Here is a 19,606-nt window from a genome sequence, read left to right as displayed (position 1 = left end):
CATCTTGAAATGAAAGCAAAAGAGAAATAATTCTTATATCCGTTCGTTTGAAGGGTGTTTAAAACATGGGAGCAATAAGAAGCGTTAAAATGACGTTGCAAAAAGTTTGCAGTTGCACCGGTGTAACGAATAATTGTGAAAATTGCCGCGGGGGTCAATTTTCAATCAATGTTGAATATTGAGGCCAGGTGTTGAATTAAGACCGCAATTGAAAATTGACCCGCATCGTAAATTTTGATCATGAAACCGGTTCAAAATTCAACAGCAAATAAGCACAAACTAACAAATCAATATTTATATCTTCGATTTATGTAGCATTTTTTAAATATTTATTCTTTGGATTTACATGTTTTAGCAGTTGGACGAAAAAATGAAACAATTCAATGATTAATTTTTCGAATTGACATATTATCACTTTAAATATGTATTAGCTATTTTATTCGTAGTTTACTATTTGCGTATCACAGCTGTTTTGTGTGGTATTTATGTTTCATTGATATTGATTTAAAAGAATATTAGTATATTTGGTTACACGATAGACTAATCAAGTTAAAACGTGATTATTTTAATATTTGCTGAAAATGTGTACAAATATAAATTATTAGTACAAATTACAATACGTCATATTGTTTAATTATGGTTTAACACTCACCAAGTACATCTACAAATTGTGATATTGTTCATAGTAAAAAATTTTGTGAGTGTTGCAATAGGACATATTGTTAATTTGTTCTTGAACCTTCTTATTATATGTTAAAACTATAATTATCTGAATTTTGTATACACACTCGCCCAGTAAATTAACATATGATGATACGATAATCTGAACATAGAAGTTTTGAGATACACTCGCCCAGTAAATTAATATATGACAATACGGTAATACGAAGTTAGAAGTTTTGTGAAAGAAAAAAAAAACAGCATTTATTTTTTATTAAAAAATTAATTTTCTAATATTGGAATTTTATTATTTCCGAAATGTTCATGCATACTCTTTCCTGAAAGATACTTTATCAACTATATATATCTTAAAGTCGATTTTTTTGCAGTACTTTATTTTGCTGTGAAAAATTGCAAAGTTTTATTTTGCCGTGAAAAATTGCTAATTGGATAAATCAGGTTGTATTTAAATATGATGAACATGATTGAAACCAATCTTTATTTTTTCTAGGCATAACAATTTTTTAATTGGAATGTATAGCAAGTTTGCAACCTACAGAATTTTGTACAGAATGACAATAATGTAATTTTGCTTGTGTGGTTTTAAATAGCTTTGATTATAAATACTTAACAGAAGTTTATTAGCCATAATTGTTTTCGTCAATGAAATTATCTTGCGTCGGGGTCGGAGTAGGTAGTTGACTTTCATATCACAGGCACCTACATTATTAACGAAGAGGGTATACATTTGAAATTATGAGAAAAAATTTAAACGTAGTTAATGAAATTAAAAACTCAAAACAATAGCGATCAATTGAGGAACTTTTTTAAATTGCTAATTATTTCTTTAAATACCGTAAGATATAGTAAAGTCATAAAAAAAATATATGGATATCTCAACGAGTTTATTTAATTTAGGATTAAGCATATCAGTATCACCCCTGACCTGCGAATGTGTTCGGAATGTTTTCTTTATCGTTGCTAAGTATGTAATAAATCCAGAGGTGCTCGAATGAAAGTTCACGAGACTTCACTGAGATTTGTTCAGTTCCTGTGAAATTTCGACCGGAAGTATTAGTGTTCGGATAATATTCTCAAAATACGTAAGTATTGGTCGTTTTTCGTATCATATCCTACTTGGATTTATGTTAAAACATGAAAATCTTTGAAGATGTATGTCTTATTTCATCGTCTAGCGGTTATTTATATTAAACGATTATATTCAGAACCGAGTTATCGTTCGTGTTCAACCACGTGTTATTTATATTAAACGATTATATTCAGAACCGAGTTATCGTTCGTGTTCAACCACGTATAGAGTGGTTGAAAATATAAACATTGGGTTGCTTAATAAAATCATAGCCATGTTTAATGCTTGTGGTGTGCAATACCATGTTTTTAGAAAAAAAATGGGTGTCTGTTTTGCATAAAAACTTAGTATATCGAGCCATTTTCAAGGAACATTTTGCATAAAATAGTATAGTCTGTTTCACTATTGATGCTATTACTAGGTCAGGCGCAGATCGAAAATTAATGCTCAGGGGGGATCTCTACAAGCATGTTAATTGTTGCAACAGCAGACAAAAACTTTTTTTGCATTGTCGCATTTATTTCTAGTACACATTTTAACCACCAATTTAGGAAGATTAAAGATAAAGTTTAAAATCAATAAGCCTCTAGATTTTATATTTTACTATAAGTACCTTGATTCTATGAAATGGACTATAAACACGAGGCATGAATTTTACTGCGAAACTGAAAGGGTCAAATAAAATCACGTGATCTAAAATTTAAATGACAATAACATTCGCAGGGGTGTGTATATGCTAACACGAACTATCTTTAATGGACCAACTAGACAAAGAAAGGCACTCGATCATATTTATAAAAAATAACAGAATTTCTAGCAGTGACCATGTTTTTAAATGATTCATGCTGTCAAAAATTATATAACATGTAGCCAAAAAAAAACTAGAAAGATTCTGCAATCTCTCAAATTAAAAAAAATACCGTTTTCAAAGAAGATACGGTTTTGCATATAATACGTTTTTTTATCTACTCGTGTATGCACGTGAAGGTAAAATGTTATACAGAATTTCAGTACATGCACATAGGCACTACACTATTTGCACTCTATGTACACGTCTTAACTTTTTTTTCTTATTTGTTTCTAGGTGATTAAGGGAATGAATTTTTACGTTTACTTACAAAGTTTACACCCGTATCATATTGAAAAGAATTGACGTTATAAGTTAGGAATTAATGAAGTGATTTAAAAGTGGCTTATAATGAATCTTAAGATAAGATTTAGTCAACTGCGTTACGCTAATAAATTTTTGTGAAACAGCTATGACAAATCTTTAGGACTTCTTACATGTAATTTATAACTAAGGCAAATCTAAGTTCTATATTAGGAAATATTTAATTAACCAGATTGTTTTTTTTTTAAAGAATGATACAAAGTTTTGTGCTTTTAATAGTAAAAATACTTTACAAAGTGCGTAAAAATAACATTTGAATTAAAAAGAATAAGCGCCATATATATCGTTTGATTTCACAAGTTTAATTTTTTACTTTACAAAATACATGTATTTGATTAAAGTACATATCTAATCAAATATAAACTTTTAACTTTTAATTTTGAAAAACTTACCACTTGCTTGACTTAGCGTGTTCAGCCGAAGAAAAAGAACAAACCAGTGAAGCTGCTTCATGTTTGTATGTCTTTGCGCACTACCTAAGTTCTATTCGATGCAAAGTATCCATGCTCGTTATCTGAAAATATCTGATGATTGCTAGACTACTTCTATCTATGGGGCACTGGGCATGCGTTTATTGGGCATGCGTTAATTTCATGCTATGTTGGTTTATCATTATTCAAACAAATTTCAATATTCCAGTCCATCTCATTTAGAATCCTGGGGAATTAGATCCTCAAATAGATTATAAAAACCAATATTGATGTTGGTTTTCGACAAATTTCAAAATCTTGGTGAACCTAATAAGACCGCAAGAAAAAGAAAAACATTTTATTTCATATCCCTATATATCCTCGATTATAATCCGAAATTGTAATCCTGACTTTGTATAGTTTATTAAAAATATTTTAATCCGTAAATAGAAAAGTAGCATGCCATAATCGTGCTATCAGACATAATTTGCTAAAAAAAAACAATATTTGCATGTTTTTAAAATATAGCTGTAAAACGAGTAAATATTCTATTTAAATGCTGCACATTTTTTCTTAAAGAAATTTGGTATTTAAAATCTGCTCCTTCCAAATCATGTATTGCATATACATGTACTATATGTATTCATACAAATGTCAATATTCAAATTTATTATTCCCCAACAAGCATTAGAACTATTTTAACAAGAGCTTGGACTTTGGGTAGTTGTGTCGAACAGCAATGTGAGCCTGTAGGCCTGTCCATATCATTGCTGGACATTCAGCCATGGTTCTCTGAAATCAACAAGATATGTCTGGCTTTTGAGCTAAGATAACGCAATTTATGCATATCCATTCGAAAACAATCTTAAACTTGTTTTGATGCAAGAAATAGATAGTTAGGTCGTACCGAAATTCCAAGGTCCTGTTAAAATAGTTCTATTAACTGATCACAGCAGCGGGTATTAATTTTTCATGAAAGCAGGCATTACAAAAGGATTTAACTGTTTACAGCCTACGTTATCTATTCCAGACTGAGTACAAAGGCCTATATGCTATTAATTATTGAATATTAAAAATGTTATTCAGGCCTAAATTTATGTATTGATTTCCTCTACATTTACACTTCTGATTATCAAATATTAAATAAATGCAATATAACGTTGTAATAAAATTTCGATTTCAATGAATTTTCCCAATTGTCTTTACCTAAGAAATATTTTTATCGACTGCATGTTTAATATTTTAAAAGGTAATGTTCAGTTCTCGGTGAATATGAGCCAAATTTACCCAACAAATGAATTTATATGATCATGACATGCAGATATTTAGTCAAGGGAAATATCGGGCTAAGACAAGAGCTCGTCGTTTTTACCGGTATACATAGTTTATTAGCACATTTCAACAATTATTCACCGGCAGTACTTCTCGGCAGGCAGACTATATTAGCAACATTGTTGTATTTAATTTACATAAAGAGGGGATATAGTTTTTATTAGTTCACCTGAGCTGAAAGCTCAAGTGAGCTATTCTGATCACATTTTGTCTGGCGTCCGTCTGTCTGTCCGTCCGTCTGTCCGTCCCTCTGTCCGTCCGTCTGTCTGTAAACTTTTCACATTTTCAACATCTTCTCAAGAACCACTGGGCCAATTTCAACCAAACTTAGCACAAAACATCCTTAGCCTAAGGGAATTCAAATTTGTGAAAATAAAGGACTACGCCTTTTTGCAAATGGAGATAATAAGGAATATATTTTTCGAGAAATTTTCAAAAATCTTCTTATCATGAACCATAAGACCAGGAAAGCTGAAACTTGTGTGAAAGCATCTTCAGGTAGTGAGGATACGAAGTTGTGAAAACCATGACCCCCTGGAGTAGGGTGGGGCCACAGTCGAAGTTTAACATAGGAATATATAGTGTAAATCTTTAAAAATCTTCTTGTCAGAAAATAATCAGCCGGCAAAGCTGAAACTTGTGTGGAAGCATTCTCAGGTATTGTTAATTCAAAGTTGTGAAAATGATAAAAAAAACTTCTTCTCAGAAACTAATCAGCTGGCAAAGCTGAAACTTGTGTGGACGCATCTTCGGGAAGTGTAGATTCTAAGTTGTGAAAATCATGACCCCTGGGGGGAAAGGTGGGGCCACAATGGGGGGTCGAAGTTTAACATATGAATATATAGAGGAAATTTTCAAAAATCTTCTCATAAACTAATCAGCCAGGAAAGTTGAAACTTGTGTTAAGGCATCCTCAGGTAGTGAAGATACAAGGTTGTGAAAATCATGACCCCCAGGGGTAGGGTGGGGCTACAATGGGGGGGGGGGGGTGAAATTTTACATCGGAATTGACAGAGTGAATCTTTAAAATTTTCTTCTCAAAAACTAATCAGCCAGTAAAGCTAAATCTTGTGTGGAAGCATCCTCAGGTAGTGTAGATACAAGGTTGTGAAAATCATGACCCCCGGGGGTAAGGTGGGGCCACAATGGGGGTCGAAATTTTACATAGGAATATACAGAGTAAATCTTTAAAAATCTTCTTCTCATGAACCATAACACCAGGAAAGCTGAAACTTGTGTGACATCATCTTTAGGTAGTGTAGATACAAAGTTGTGAAAATCATTACCCCCCCGGGTAGGGTGGGGCCACAATGGGGAGTCGAAGTTTTACATATGAATATATAAAGTAAATCTTTAAAAATCTTCTTCTCAGAAACTAATCAGCCAGGAAAGCTGACACTTGTGTGAAAGCATCCTCAGATAATCTAGATACAAAGTTGTAAAAATCATGACCCCTGCGGATAGGGTGGGGCCACAATGGGGGGTCGAAATTTTACATAGGAATATACAGAGTAAATCTTTAAAAATCTTCTTCTCAGAAAGTAATCAGCCAGCAAAGCTGAAACTTGCGTGGAAGCATCCTCATGTAGTGTAGATTCAAAGTTGTGAAAATCATTACCCCCGGGAGGAAGGGTGGGGCCACAATGGAGGGGGGGGGGGTCGTTTAACATAGGAATATACAGAGTAAATCTTAAAAATCTCCTTCTCAGAAACTAATCAGCAAGGAAAGCTGACACTTGTGTGGCAGCATCCTCAAGTAGTGTAGATTCAAAGTTGTGAAAATCATGACCCCTGCAGGTAGGGTGGGCCACAATGGGGGGGGGGGGTCGATGTTCAACACATGAATATATAGAGGAAATCTTTAAAAATCTTCTTCTTAGATACTATTCAGCCAGGAAAGCTGAAACTTGTGTTAAGGCATCCTCAGGTAGCGTAGATATAAAGTTGTGAAAATCATGACCCCCGGGGGTAGGGTGGGGCTACAATGGGGTGGGGCGATATTTTACATAGGAATTGACAGAGTAAATCTTTAAAAACCTTCTTCTCAGAAACCAATCGGCCAGCAAAGCTGAATCTTGTGTGGAAGCATCCTCAGGTAGTGTAGATTCAAAGTTGTGAAAATCATGACCCCCGGGGGTAGGGTGTGACCACAATGGGGGATCGAAGTTTTACATTTGAATATATATAGAGTAAATCTTAAATAACGTTCAGAAACTATTCAGCCAGGAAAGCTGAGACTTGTGTGAAAGCATCCTCAGGTAGTGTAGATACAAATTTATGAAAATCATGACCCCTGGGGGTAGGTTTTGGCCACAATTGGGGGTCAAAGTTTAACATAGGAATATATAGAGTAAATTTTTAAAAATCTTCCTCTCAGAAACTAATCAGCCAGGAAAGCTGAAACTTGTGTGAAAGCATCCTCAGGAAGTGTAGATTCCAAGTTGTGAAAATCATGATCCACAGGGGTAGGGTGGGGCCACAATGGGGGGTCAAAGTTTAACAAAGGAATATATAGGGTAAATCTTTAAAAATCTTCTCAGAAACTAATCAGCCAGATAAATCTTTATAATTGTTAAGACTTTGGCCCCAGGACAATTCTTTGGCCTCACGAGAAGGTTCAGAGTTTGATGTACGTTTATATCCCATATATAAACTATTGTTAAGGAGCTTTTTGAGAACTGCAATACTCAACATATGATATGACTATAAAATCATCCTGTTAGCAAAGGGACTAATGATTTTAAACATAAGAATATCCAGGGGAAAAATGGATTTTATTTATACAGGATCTACATGTATTATTGTACATTGTCCAGATAGTTTGTATTATGACTCCATTAAGCTGATTTTATCACACCTATTGTTCCTCAAGTGAGCGATGTGGCCCATAGGCCTCTTGTTTAAAAATGTTTGTTTTAAATAACTTTGTGTAATGAATGTATACATTAGATTATAGACATGTCATAAAAGGATAATTTAAAGAAAAAATTAGATAAGTCTCGTGGGTCTAGATACTTGGGGGTGAGGGGATGGAGAGGAGTGAAGGCTGGTCGGTCCAGTCTTTTTGCTGCAGTTTTTAGTACAATTAATTTAAAAAAACTCCCAGAATGCGTAGTTGCAATTTATTATTGTTCACAACATACTAATATATAATAAATATATCTAAATATAAAATGTACTTGAACTATACAGTTTGCGTTGTTTAAGTTTTAAAAAATAAAACTTATAATTCACAGGGCAAAAAGTAGTCCGGTCATTATTACAAATGTATAAACATTTCTAAATAATTAATAAAGAAAAATGGTTGTACAGAGGAAGGGCAACAATAAGGTAAAAAAAATCTCATGTTCATAAAAGGAAAAACACTAAAATAGTTCACACAGTGAAGAGAAAGCGGATAAAGGAGACGAAGCTGAAAAATCAATGGCTTCTACACAAAGTTAAAATATAAGCTGAAATAAAGCTTTCTGTCGTCAGCAAACAGCTAATCTATATTAATCAGTTAAAAAATTCACTTTACACGGTAACCGGTGAAACGTTAGGTGTAGTTTCCTAAGATAAATGATACTTCTGTACTGAGGTTTCTCGAGGCTAATCTCTTATGAATACAAGATATAACGTCATTTCAAACACATACAGAAATATGAACGAAAAGGAACAATTTTCAGTATGAAGTTCCTGTATCACAAAACAAGAGGCCAATTGGCCTTAACAGTCTCCTCAGTACCATAGCCCATACAAAAACTTGTTGAAGAATGTTATTTACTAGCATACTTGTAATCAAGTTTTATTGTGGAGTAGAAAAATTATAATTATATTATAATTATGATGACCAGCCCCCTGCCTGAAAACTAGGAAACCTATACTTTTGGCGAAAATCTTAAAGATCATAATACAGTGCAAGAACTATTATTAAAAACGTGTAAGCCTCTGATAGAAAATAGATTTCCCATTTTTGTTAACTTTCATGATGGTTTCATTAATAAACTACATGTTTTATTTCAAACAACCTTCAATCCCCCATTCCAGGGACATAAAGAAAATCTCCCTGTTAGCACTTAAAACAAAAATAGTTTTAAAAGCAATAAAGTGTTTTTCACTTCTCCTGTTTTAGCCTTTGAATATTCAACCTTCATTAACAATCATTGTTAACAATCATCACCATATGCATCTGGCAGTTATACAAAAATTATTATTTTACATACACTGTTATTAGTGATTTGGTAAGTGAATTATTACTTTACTAATAACAAGTCTATGTGTTTATTTAGAAAGTTCAAACTCTGTTTTTGTTTCAAATGATAAAAATACTTACATTACTCTTTTTATCATACAACTTAAAAATTACAGTATACTTAATGATTAAATAATAAATATGAACAAGCAAAGGATGATTAGGAAGAAGCAAGGCAAGATAACTCCATTAACTGCCTGGACTCTTTCCAAACCGTTTCAAAATATTTTAACTACAGCTTCATTTCTCAATGTGGAAAACAGCTTGTAAATCTTAATCAAACAATATGGGGATATATATGTTCAAGAGACTATCAAACAAAAACTAGCCGGTCAATTTAGATAAACTTTTTTTGTCAGCAAATATATAACTCTTAATAAGATTTATGTTTAAAAAAAATAGTGAGTAAACTTTTTAGAAATTTCCATTACTATGAAATTTTGTGAATTTTTGGCAGAATTGGGTAAAGAAATGATTTTTTTTTGGGGGGGGGGGGGTATATTATCTGTAGAAATTCAATAAAAGTTTTTCATTGAACAACTAGATTAGATTTTCTTACCTTATAACCTTAAATAATTTATTTTAGTGCAAAAACTAAGAATTATGAGATCATGCATCATAGTGTTAAAATTTAGCTGCTGAAATGTTGAGCGTTGTGGGCTGAAGCTCACTGCAGGGAAACAAACGTAAAAAGGTACATATATTGTGGCCTCTTTAGGAAGTTTCCTTGAAGGGGCCATGAATTTCACAATTTTTACTCCCCTTTACCCCAAAAATGCTACATGTATATGCCAATTATGGCTGAAATCGGTTTAGTGATTCCATAAAAGAAGGTAACATGTTTAAAAAATTACGACCGACGTACGACGATTGACGAACGACTAACGACGACGGACAAAAAACAGATAGCAATTGGTTACCTGAGTGACTCAGGTGACCTAAACATGGTAACAAATGACCCAAAAGTTAAAAATGTAAAATCGTTAACGCACGACAAACGACGCACGATGACGGACGAAAACCAATTGCAATAGGTCAACTGAGTGACTCAGGTGACCTTAAAATTCAAAATATTATATGTGAAAATAAAAAGGAAATGTAATGTCCACTAATGTATTTCTAAAGCATCGCCAAATTTTGTATTGGAATGTATTTGCTTGAGTCGTCCGAATCATGTAACACAAAGTCTACACTTGATGTGGATACAGCGCCAAATCGAGAGATGGCTCTGTCTTTGAAAGCATCTCCATCGTTGTTCTCTCTCGACAGGTCACGACCATTAGAAGAATCAATTTTGAGAGAAATTGAGGTTGCCTCTGATATCAGATGACATGTTTCTTCGTCGGTACCATTGCTTTTCTTTATCGACTAGAATGGAATCACAATATAAGGTTTAAAAAAATGAAGAAAAAAAATGATATCTCAGATATTTCCAAATAACGACGTACGAACCTTTAGTTCTTCATTCCCATAAATGGTGACAATATCTCGAATTAACGTCATGACGTTGACAGCATTGATCTCCTTTTTTGATGAGTTACCTGCATACTCTTTTCCAAGGCAAAAAAAAAAAATTCAAAGGTTTTCGAAGATATCAGAAGAAACCCAAATTTAAATTGAAATATTTTGGAAGCAAACCTTATTAAGAGGTTTTAAAAAAAATCAATTATTGTTCTTAAAGCAAACTTTAAAAAGACACTTTTCAGGAAAAAAAATTGATTTTTTGCAAAAAGTAACACAATGAATTAAAGATTTGAGAAATATGATATCCTAATATCAAAACATATTCATCCAATTTTGATAAAAGTATATTTACTATCATTCAAAATATTTTTTTTGTTAAGTATGGTGGCTCACTACACCTTTAAAGATATTTTCTTAAATCAGCAGACATTTAGTTGTTTATGATAAATATTATAATGGATAAGAAGATATTTAAGTCAAATAGGCAAAACATATGCAATTTTGGATGAAAAATGACATTTTTGATAATTAAATCTAGTAAACATGAGCAAAAGCTCCGGGCGCATTCTAACTCATAATCTGCGGTTCAGAAGCCCAATACTTTAACCACTGAGCTACGACGTTATACAACCCAATCGAATGATATAAACAGTTTAACAAAACATTTAAATCGCCATCTTGTGACGTAGTGTCTTAAAAAGTACAAGTCTAGGTTTAGTGAGGTACCTTAACATTATAAATTTAGTTCAGCTTTTAAATAGAAAGATGTTTTCACAACCGGAACAGCTCTGCAACAGCGATGTTACATGTTCTTAATTTCTTTAATATCTCTATTTTGGATTTTAAAATTCTACACTCACAGCTTAACCAAAATTCAAAACAAAAATTGGGGGTTCATATGCTTCTTTTTGTGCTACGGTGCATTTAATATGGCCTTTCTGGACTAAAATTGCAATTTAAAGATAAATCTCTTTTTCTTCTTTTATATATATCGGAATGAACCATGGCATCAAATACATATTTATTCTATTAAAAATGAATAAAATTAAAACTTTTATGAAAAAATTGTTCAAAATTCCATCCCCTAATTAATATTTTGACCTTTTTGTACCAAAAAACCCCCTGTCTTCAGTCTTTAACAATTCAACATGCAAAATTATAATTTAAAAGTCTCAAACTTTTACATAAATTATAAAAAAAATGTTGAAAAAATCTTACAAATTACGAAATTAAAACCATAAATAAGGGTCTTTTATGTATTTTTTTAGATATGGTATGAAATAAGCTAATTTCGGGCAAAAATTGGAGGCAATGTTTTCTAGACCTTTTTGAAATATAAGCTAAAAAAATGCCAATATTTGTCGATCGAAATGTAAAAAATTGCTCAAATACTTTTTTCAGAACAAAATAAAGATATCCCAAAGCAGAAACTATCTGGAGACTCTATAACGATTGAGTTATGAAAAACTTTTTTTTCATCTTGAAAACTATCCACCACAAAATATTATACCTTACTTATCTCTGTAAATTCGTAAATTTCCCTTAACAGTTTATTCAATATATATTTTGGCACTGTGAAAAATAAATATACGAGTAGAATAAATATATGATGTATAATTCATAGACTATAAGTTTTCCAATATGGAACGAACCTATTTAAATGGTTTATAAGAGACCTAAGTATTCAAAATAAAACATTTAAGTTCCTGCAGGATTCGAACTCATGACTGACCAATTGCGCTACGTTGTTAGTTAACAATTTTGGGAAAGAAAATATGAATAAAATTGTACTTGATATTATTGTTTATTTCGATTGGAATTATCTAACAATGCAGAAGTATCCTATTCCACCTTAACTATCCATAAAAAGATATCTGCAGGAGTCTTTTTTTTTTAATGAATAATGTAAATTGAATGACTATTAACCCATGCCAGACCCGAAATGAAATTATTACGCGATATTTGAATCACTGTTGAAAACGTGACTTACTTTCTGATTTTTCTCTCTGTTTGAGTTTGAAGACACTCTCAATGAAGTTTCTGATTGAATTTTCTACGATGTGCAACATTCCTAGAGAAGTTGCGGCTCCGGTAGTCTCAGCTCGAACTGCTGAAATACTGTTATTCAGGATCGACAAGAAAACTGTCAACATGAACATAATGACAAAAAATACATATGTCATGTAAAAGAATTGGGCTGTCAACGGCGAGGCAATTACTAGAGGATCAAGTTTGTTTTTGCCAATAAACGTGTTGGCTAGACTTCCACATGTGATGTATATAGACTTGTAGTTTTCTAGCCTTGATCCAAAAAGTAAATAAGCTAAGAAAACAAATGCAATTAGTAAAATCGTCAAAATAATTCCAAAAGAAAGCAAATCCTTTCTTGCATTTGTAATAACTGCTAGAATTTCGGTAAAACGTTTGTTGTATCCTAAAATTTTCAATATCTGTAATGTTGATGCAAAAACAAGAGCAGCAAAGAAAACATTGAAAGCATTATCCCAAATAACAATGTGACCATAGTTTATGAATCGATTGGCACCAGTCAATTTGTCCTCATAAAACATATCCATAGCCGTGTTTGTGTATATCAATTTCATTATAAATGTCAGGAAACAAGAATAGGCTAGAAGGGTACTTATGCAATCAACAATGTTCCAAGGCTCTTTGATGAATGCTAAGCACCCAAACGTAGACCAGTTCCAAATAATTTTGAAAAGCAAGTAAATGTAGTAAAAAAATACTATCGTATATGACATAACCAGTCCAAAGCCAAGCGATGAAAGATTCAATATCGGCTTAAATGCTTGAATGTCTGTCCAAGTGACAACACTTCCAACCTCCGGAAACTCTGCAAGTAGCATAGCATATAAAAAAAGGTTCACGTTTGGATTGTACATCGTAAATTCTAAAAAGACAGCGCGTGTATTTCGATTGATCCAATTATGTTCAATAAGCTCTCTTAAAAGTAAGGAGGCACTTGCTTTGTTCTTTACAAACTTCAAAATGTATCCGCCTCCGCTGTATGTTCTGTACTCTCCCATTCGGGATATTCCCCAAATATCACGAGCGTCAGTATACGTCCATGAATCAGCTGTGTAGAAACGTCTTTTATAAATTTCAGACCCGCAAACACTTTTATTGTAAAGCTTCCACTGTAAGCAATATGAGCTCTGGTCTTCGTCTTCTTCCGAATAAGTCTCTATGCATGGATAACTTTCTAGCAACTTTGAATATTTGCAAGGAGCTGAAATAATAAAAGAAAATGCTTTCATGTATAAAATGTTATGTAGTTTTTTTATTCAATTCAGAATTGCTGAATAAACTAAAAGTTTAAACACGTACATATGATATTCACACTTTCTTACTTGACTTCATTCGAACTTGTCGCAGCCGGGCAGGTCCAACACGAATACTCGCCATATCTTGAAACCATTGACGATCCACGACTGTCAATGGCTCGTTTGCATAGTTATTGACGGGATAATATGCTTGGATGAAGGTGTTATTCAACCATTTATAAAAACCACTTTGGTTTTTTATCTAAATTTAAAGTTGAATAGTAGTAGTTTAAAATAACTTAACAATATTGATTTATAAAGTGACAAAATACATTTGATATATAAATTGAATTAAAACAAACGAAGCTTACAGTTGAGAATCCTTGTTTTCCAGTAAGAAGATAGTTTTCTAAGTTCTGCTTTAAATAAAAAGACCGTTGGTCGCGTTCCTTGTAGCTAATCAAGTAAATAGCGATGATGTATATGGTAAAAAATATAAGGTTCCTAAGAGCTGCTTTTGCTTGGGATTCATCATGACATTTTTTCCTTAACTCTTTAATTTCTTCTTTGGAGAGTATATCATATGTTGGTAAAACGTAATTTGTTAAATCTGAAGAAAAACATCATCATAAAAAGACAGGCAAACAAATCGCTATTCAAGTATCAAATGAAAAAATATTTTTGATATCGAATCTTTCACTGTCATCTTAAAATCACATTCTCGGGTATTTTCTAGAATATTCAAATAAACGTGTCTTCCTACCTGAAATGTTTGTCTCTTGATACTTATTTGGCACCATAGCAAATGATCGTACTTTTTGTAGATTAACCCTAGGCGCGTCCTCTTGCATCATATTCTTCAATACTGTTGTAAAAGTGATTGCTAAAATGAGAACTTTTATGGGATCGACTATAGCCAAGGATTCCACTACAGAGAAAACGAAAGAAGAGATCCATTCCTCTGATTTTGCATTACCCCATTCCATACTGTACAAAATTAAGAAAAAACAGGATGATAACACGGCCAACGCTAAAATTATCCAAGCAACATAGTATAGCCAATGTGGAAACTTGTCAATTTTTTGTTGGAAAACATCCATTTCTGAGGCGTCAATCTTAGTAAAGTGACTGTCATCTTTTTCACATGTTCTAGTCAATTTGGAATAGTTCCGTTTGGTAGATTGTTCGTTGTTAATGTGACTAAATACAAATGAAGCGAAAATAATAGGTGGGTTAGATATCAAAATTCCTATAATGGATATAAAAAACGTCGACATAGAAATTTTAAGAATTCCAAACTTCACCTGGTCTACATTTTGGTTCTCGTCGGAGGATCGGAAAAACATAGCATTTGATATCATTATCAGACATAAGAGAGCCAGTAAGCACGAAAGTCTTTGAACACGTGTGAATTTACTTTGTCGTGGACGAAGAAGCAGTGATAACCATAAATGGTGTTCCGTAATTTGAGTCTGTGTTTCGTCAGAAAGACGTGTTTTGAGAGAAATATTATTTGCTGTCGAGACTGGAATAATGCGATCAAGAGTACAATCTCCATCATCAATAGCCAGCCATTTGTTGCAATAGAAGCAATACCTAAAATTGATTAAATAGACATATCATTGCATAAGCCGTACAATAAATTGTAACTAAACATTTAAATCATTTCAGTGTGTTACATACATGTATTTCATTTTCACGTTGTATATCAAAATATATTGTATAATACCTTTCTCTGCTCTGCAAGTCGTCGATAATTATTTTGCTTAGAAACCAACTTTGAAGTCCAAGTGGTCCAGTGTTGTCATGCCATATTCGTAAATACAATAAATCTCCTAAAGGTTCCGTTGTTCCAAAGAAAAATGTGTTTACGCTCGATGTAGTGAATTCCTTTAAGATATAATATGCATTAAGAAAAAGGTTTTAAAAAAATGAATTTACTTGAAATTAAAACATACATAAATATAGAAAGCCATAATAAATAAAGATATCTTTTAATGATTCTAGTAGATTTAATTCATACATCATTTCATTGAAGGTTCTATACCTTTTTTCTTCCATCATTCAAGACACGAATTCCTGTATCGCATTGCTCTCCCGTCACCATAAAGTATACATTTGATTTTGTACCAGCTCCTTTTCGTAGCCCAGTATAAACACTTATCAAATAGAAGTATACATCTGATGTTTTATGATCCGAGAGAAATGACACTGCCCACTGAAAAAGATTTTCTTTTAAAATATTTTAGCACCTATCAGTTCTAAAATAACTTACTTTGAATGTGTATAAGGTAAAAAGGAATACATATTTATTTTTCGATTGCATGATTTTTATTGCACGTTTCTGCATCACTAAGAAGTGTCACTTTTTTTTAAAAAAGCAAGACTCACGATTTTTTAATCAAAATGTTTAACTTACATTACCTTTTCTGAATCCTTTCTATCTTGTTTTCGTAGCAAGATTACCAACACCAAATAAATTAAAAAGACGCCGATCAGCGTTCCATACACCGATGCGTTTGATGCGTCAAATTTGCCCCAAACTGTAAGGAAATTGATGACGTTTGGAGGGACATAAAACGAAGATGAAAAAGTATCTCCTATACACCGACACAGAGTGTTGTTTAAATCACTCATTGGAAGAACCTGAAAGCACAGTTTGATAAAAAAAAAAACAACCAAATGTTAATGTGCCAAACAAAGATTATATGATTTAAGTGTGCATTTAACACTGTTTCGTTTATTAATGATAACTATTTCATAAATCTCGTGTGACCTTTCATCACTTATTCAATCGAACATTACGTAAAGTAAAATCTCAATTAATATTTTTACAGTGCAACCGTCCATTGTCCATGAATTATTGTCATTATCCCATGTTCTACATCCGGTTGTTATGATTATTATGCTAAAGTTAGCTTTCGCGGGAACAAAATCTAATGTTGTCGTATTAGTAGTAGTTTCATTAGCGCTGGTGTTTCCTAATGATCGTCTCCTCCTTGATTTCAGCACACCTAAAGCTTTTGTTACTGAAAAGAAACAAAGAAGAATAAGGTAATTGCTAACCAATGTGTTTTCAGAATTTACGCAGAATTAGTTTCACAGACTGGATTCTTTTTAAAGCATAATTATTTTGAAAACAAATATTTTGCAAATACCTGTAAGTGGTTTGATTCCAAGAAAACAAATTCCTTTTCCACAAACTCCTCCTGGTAAGAAGACTTTAAAACCGTAATTAGTCCAATCTCTTATTCCTAACTCTTTAATATAATCATATCTACTAGATGTTGGAAAAGTTGTGGAACAGAAGTAAAACGAGTATAAAGTATTGTTTTCTTGGTTGGACATATCTAAATCATCGGGTTTTAAATATAAAAGGCCAGCATCTTCATCATTTATGACATCAAATGAGAAAAATATCATTTGTTCTGAAAATGCTGGGTTCATTAATGGAATGTATTTTTCGTACTTTGGCTTCTGATTATTCGGAATAATGGAGTCTACTGATGTGTTCTGTGGTATTTCTATGACGGGCACGGAAGAAGTGGCAAGAGATGCATTCTCACCGTATATAAAAGGATTCTTCAGAAAGTTAATGACCTAAAATGATACAGGTTACTTATACATGTAGCAAAATCATTTTCAACGTTGAAATTTATCATTTTTTCTTTCACAAAAGACAAAGGCATTATAAATTTAAATGATAAGTTTGCACTACTGGAATATCACAAGAAACTGGCTAACATACCGATAATGTCAAGTAGGTAGAGTGTTGCACAGAACCATTTCCTTGATTGATCCCAGCAAAAAACGGATCTTTAGTCACCGACAGACTGTTGACTGATACTTTTCTAATCATGAGTTCAAGCACGTGAAGTCCATCAAGAAAGATTCGTTCTCCTAGTGCGACGATTTTCTCCAAAACTTTAACAAAGTCACGGAGACTGTTTAGAATAACAGGAATGTTTATTCTTGCCTAAAATGTTGAATGAAGACCGTACAATGGGTTGCTTTATTCATAATTAAAACAATGTTTATTTCATAAATGAAGTAAATTGGTTACAGAAAACTGTTCAGTGCGGGCGATAGAATATTACTAACCATTTCACGCTGATCAATCTGCTTGGATCGCTCGTGTTCTCTGATTTTATACAAATTGGAGGCTTGAGTATTGATGAGTCGGTGATCTAAAGATATATTTTCTTGCTTTTGTTTTAATAATGATGCTTCTTGCAGAAATCGAGTGATTTTCAAAATAAGTTCTGTTCTGATGTCTTCTTCTGAAAGTTCCTCATCCAAGTTTTGGAGTTTTTGTGGCAACATCTTGTTTAATACATTATCCAATACTCGATGAAAAACTACAAAAGTATATTTTTAAACAAGTTGCTGTCCTTTAAAAAATGACTACAATACGTGGACCATTTGCATGTGTTTCCAACGAAAACGCGAAAGCCTTTAGATTATCAGAGATTCCACCCACTCTAGCCCCTGCTTTTAACCACCAAATTTTTACGTTGTATTAAGTATATGTACATGTATAGATATCAAAAAATTGTACAGCCCTGATATTTTATCTCAGAATTTAAAGGGTTCATACTTCTAAGATACTTATGATATATCTATTAATGAAGTTTGCATGTATAGTATCAGGCATTCGGCGAATTCTACTATTGTTAACCAACTTTTATTCGCTTGCGAAAAATTTCCGCGAGGTTTACGAGGGCCTCGTTGTCGCGAATATTTCTCGCAGCGAACCATTTGTTGTTGTATGGTTGTTATAGTAAGACTGGTATGGAAAAGGCTTGGCCGCGAACATTAGTCGTAGCGAACCAATTTATCAGAAGTAAATCGCGAAATAAAGTCGTTGCGAATAATAGTAGGTTTACAATATTTGCGCACACTTTACGATTTGCACTACTTTGTTAACTATGCAGTGACAGCTTTGTGTAAATTAATTTCATATTTTGATACATTTTTCTTGAGATTTAAACTTTTATACAGTGACATAAATATTCAATCTACGGAAGCATATTAGTGCCACATATACACTTCACATTTTTCTATTTTCTACACTTTAAAGTGTAAATTTTACACTTTAATCTGTAAATTTTACACTTTAATCTGTAAAATTCACACTTTAAAGTGTAAAATTCACACTTTAATCTGTAAAATTCACACTTTAAAGTGTAAAATTCACACTTTAATCTGTAAATTCTTCACTTTAATCTGTAAAATTCACACTTTAATCTGTAAATTCTTCACTTTAATCTGTAAAATTCACACTTTAAAGTGTAAAATTCACACTTTAAAGTGTAAAATTCACGCTTTAAAGTGTAAATTTAACACTTTAATCTGTAAATTTCACACTTTAATATGTAAATTTTACACATATATCTGTAAAAATCACACATATATCTGTAAAATACTATGTCAACACCACATGGCTGTTTTAATTAAATGTCCGACATTTCTCTGATCTTGCTTTAATAATAAACATTGCAATCGAGAAATGAGTTCTCATTAACAGTATTCAATTTTTCAAAAACTGAAACAGTTATAATTAAATTCTCTTAAAAAATGTATAATTGTCACATGGCCAAAAAATGTTCAACGCTAAGGGCTTTTTATAATGCAAGCCGTTTCTCTCGTCTCTTCAATCAGATTAAAATTTTCACAAAAACTGAAAAAAGTGATAATTTAATGGACTAAAAACTAGCGATCACCACTAATTTATCTGACGCCCATCCGGCCACCACATAATTATATGGTGGCCGCAACATAAAATGTAGAATTGTCTGTAACAATGTTTTGGGGTTTTGACTTTTTGTTCACTTTTATGCAAATACTCAGTCTTCAAGCCTGCTAAATGTATACAAGACTTTTTTACTAGTTTAAAGCATCAATTTTATTCATTTGTATACAGTACAATTTTATTTAATCAAGTTTTTGTAGTACGTACAC

The 19,606-nt window shown here is 32.5% G+C and overlaps 2 protein-coding genes across 4 annotated transcripts in view; both read right to left on the bottom strand.

Moving 5' to 3' along the window:
• Nucleotides 1-3,480, bottom strand: part of LOC117692401 (uncharacterized) — a 34,840-nt gene extending 31,360 nt beyond the window's left edge. The window contains exon 1 of the mRNA XM_066085457.1: nt 3,314-3,480. Within this exon, the coding sequence (XP_065941529.1) occupies nt 3,314-3,374 (61 nt within the window). The 5' untranslated portion in view covers nt 3,375-3,480. The remainder of the gene's footprint in view (nt 1-3,313) is intronic.
• A 4,319-nt stretch (nt 3,481-7,799) lies between these two features.
• The window catches only part of LOC105335227 (uncharacterized), a 28,517-nt gene continuing 16,710 nt past the window's right edge, over nt 7,800-19,606 (bottom strand). The window contains exons 12-24 of one of the 3 annotated variants that reach the window (XM_066085454.1): nt 17,747-18,003; nt 17,394-17,621; nt 16,804-17,245; nt 16,481-16,674; nt 16,070-16,291; nt 15,693-15,863; nt 15,375-15,535; nt 14,409-15,241; nt 14,017-14,255; nt 13,733-13,907; nt 12,352-13,611; nt 10,350-10,447; nt 7,800-10,265 (exon numbers count right to left, since the gene is read on the bottom strand). In XM_066085454.1, coding sequence (XP_065941526.1) covers nt 10,017-10,265; nt 10,350-10,447; nt 12,352-13,611; nt 13,733-13,907; nt 14,017-14,255; nt 14,409-15,241; nt 15,375-15,535; nt 15,693-15,863; nt 16,070-16,291; nt 16,481-16,674; nt 16,804-17,245; nt 17,394-17,621; nt 17,747-18,003 — 4,529 coding nt within the window. In that variant the 3' untranslated portion in view covers nt 7,800-10,016. The remainder of the gene's footprint in view (nt 10,266-10,349; nt 10,448-12,351; nt 13,612-13,732; nt 13,908-14,016; nt 14,256-14,408; nt 15,242-15,374; nt 15,536-15,692; nt 15,864-16,069; nt 16,292-16,480; nt 16,675-16,803; nt 17,246-17,393; nt 17,622-17,746; nt 18,004-19,606) is intronic. The other 2 variants (XM_066085455.1, XM_066085456.1) reach the window with 2 other exon arrangements.

The sequence above is a fragment of the Magallana gigas genome, chromosome 5 (assembly GCF_963853765.1).
Source record: "Magallana gigas chromosome 5, xbMagGiga1.1, whole genome shotgun sequence".
Classification (NCBI taxonomy): Eukaryota; Metazoa; Mollusca; class Bivalvia; order Ostreida; family Ostreidae; genus Magallana; species Magallana gigas.
The sequence above is the reverse complement of the archived record's forward strand: the minus strand, read 5'-3'. Positions and strand labels throughout refer to the sequence as shown.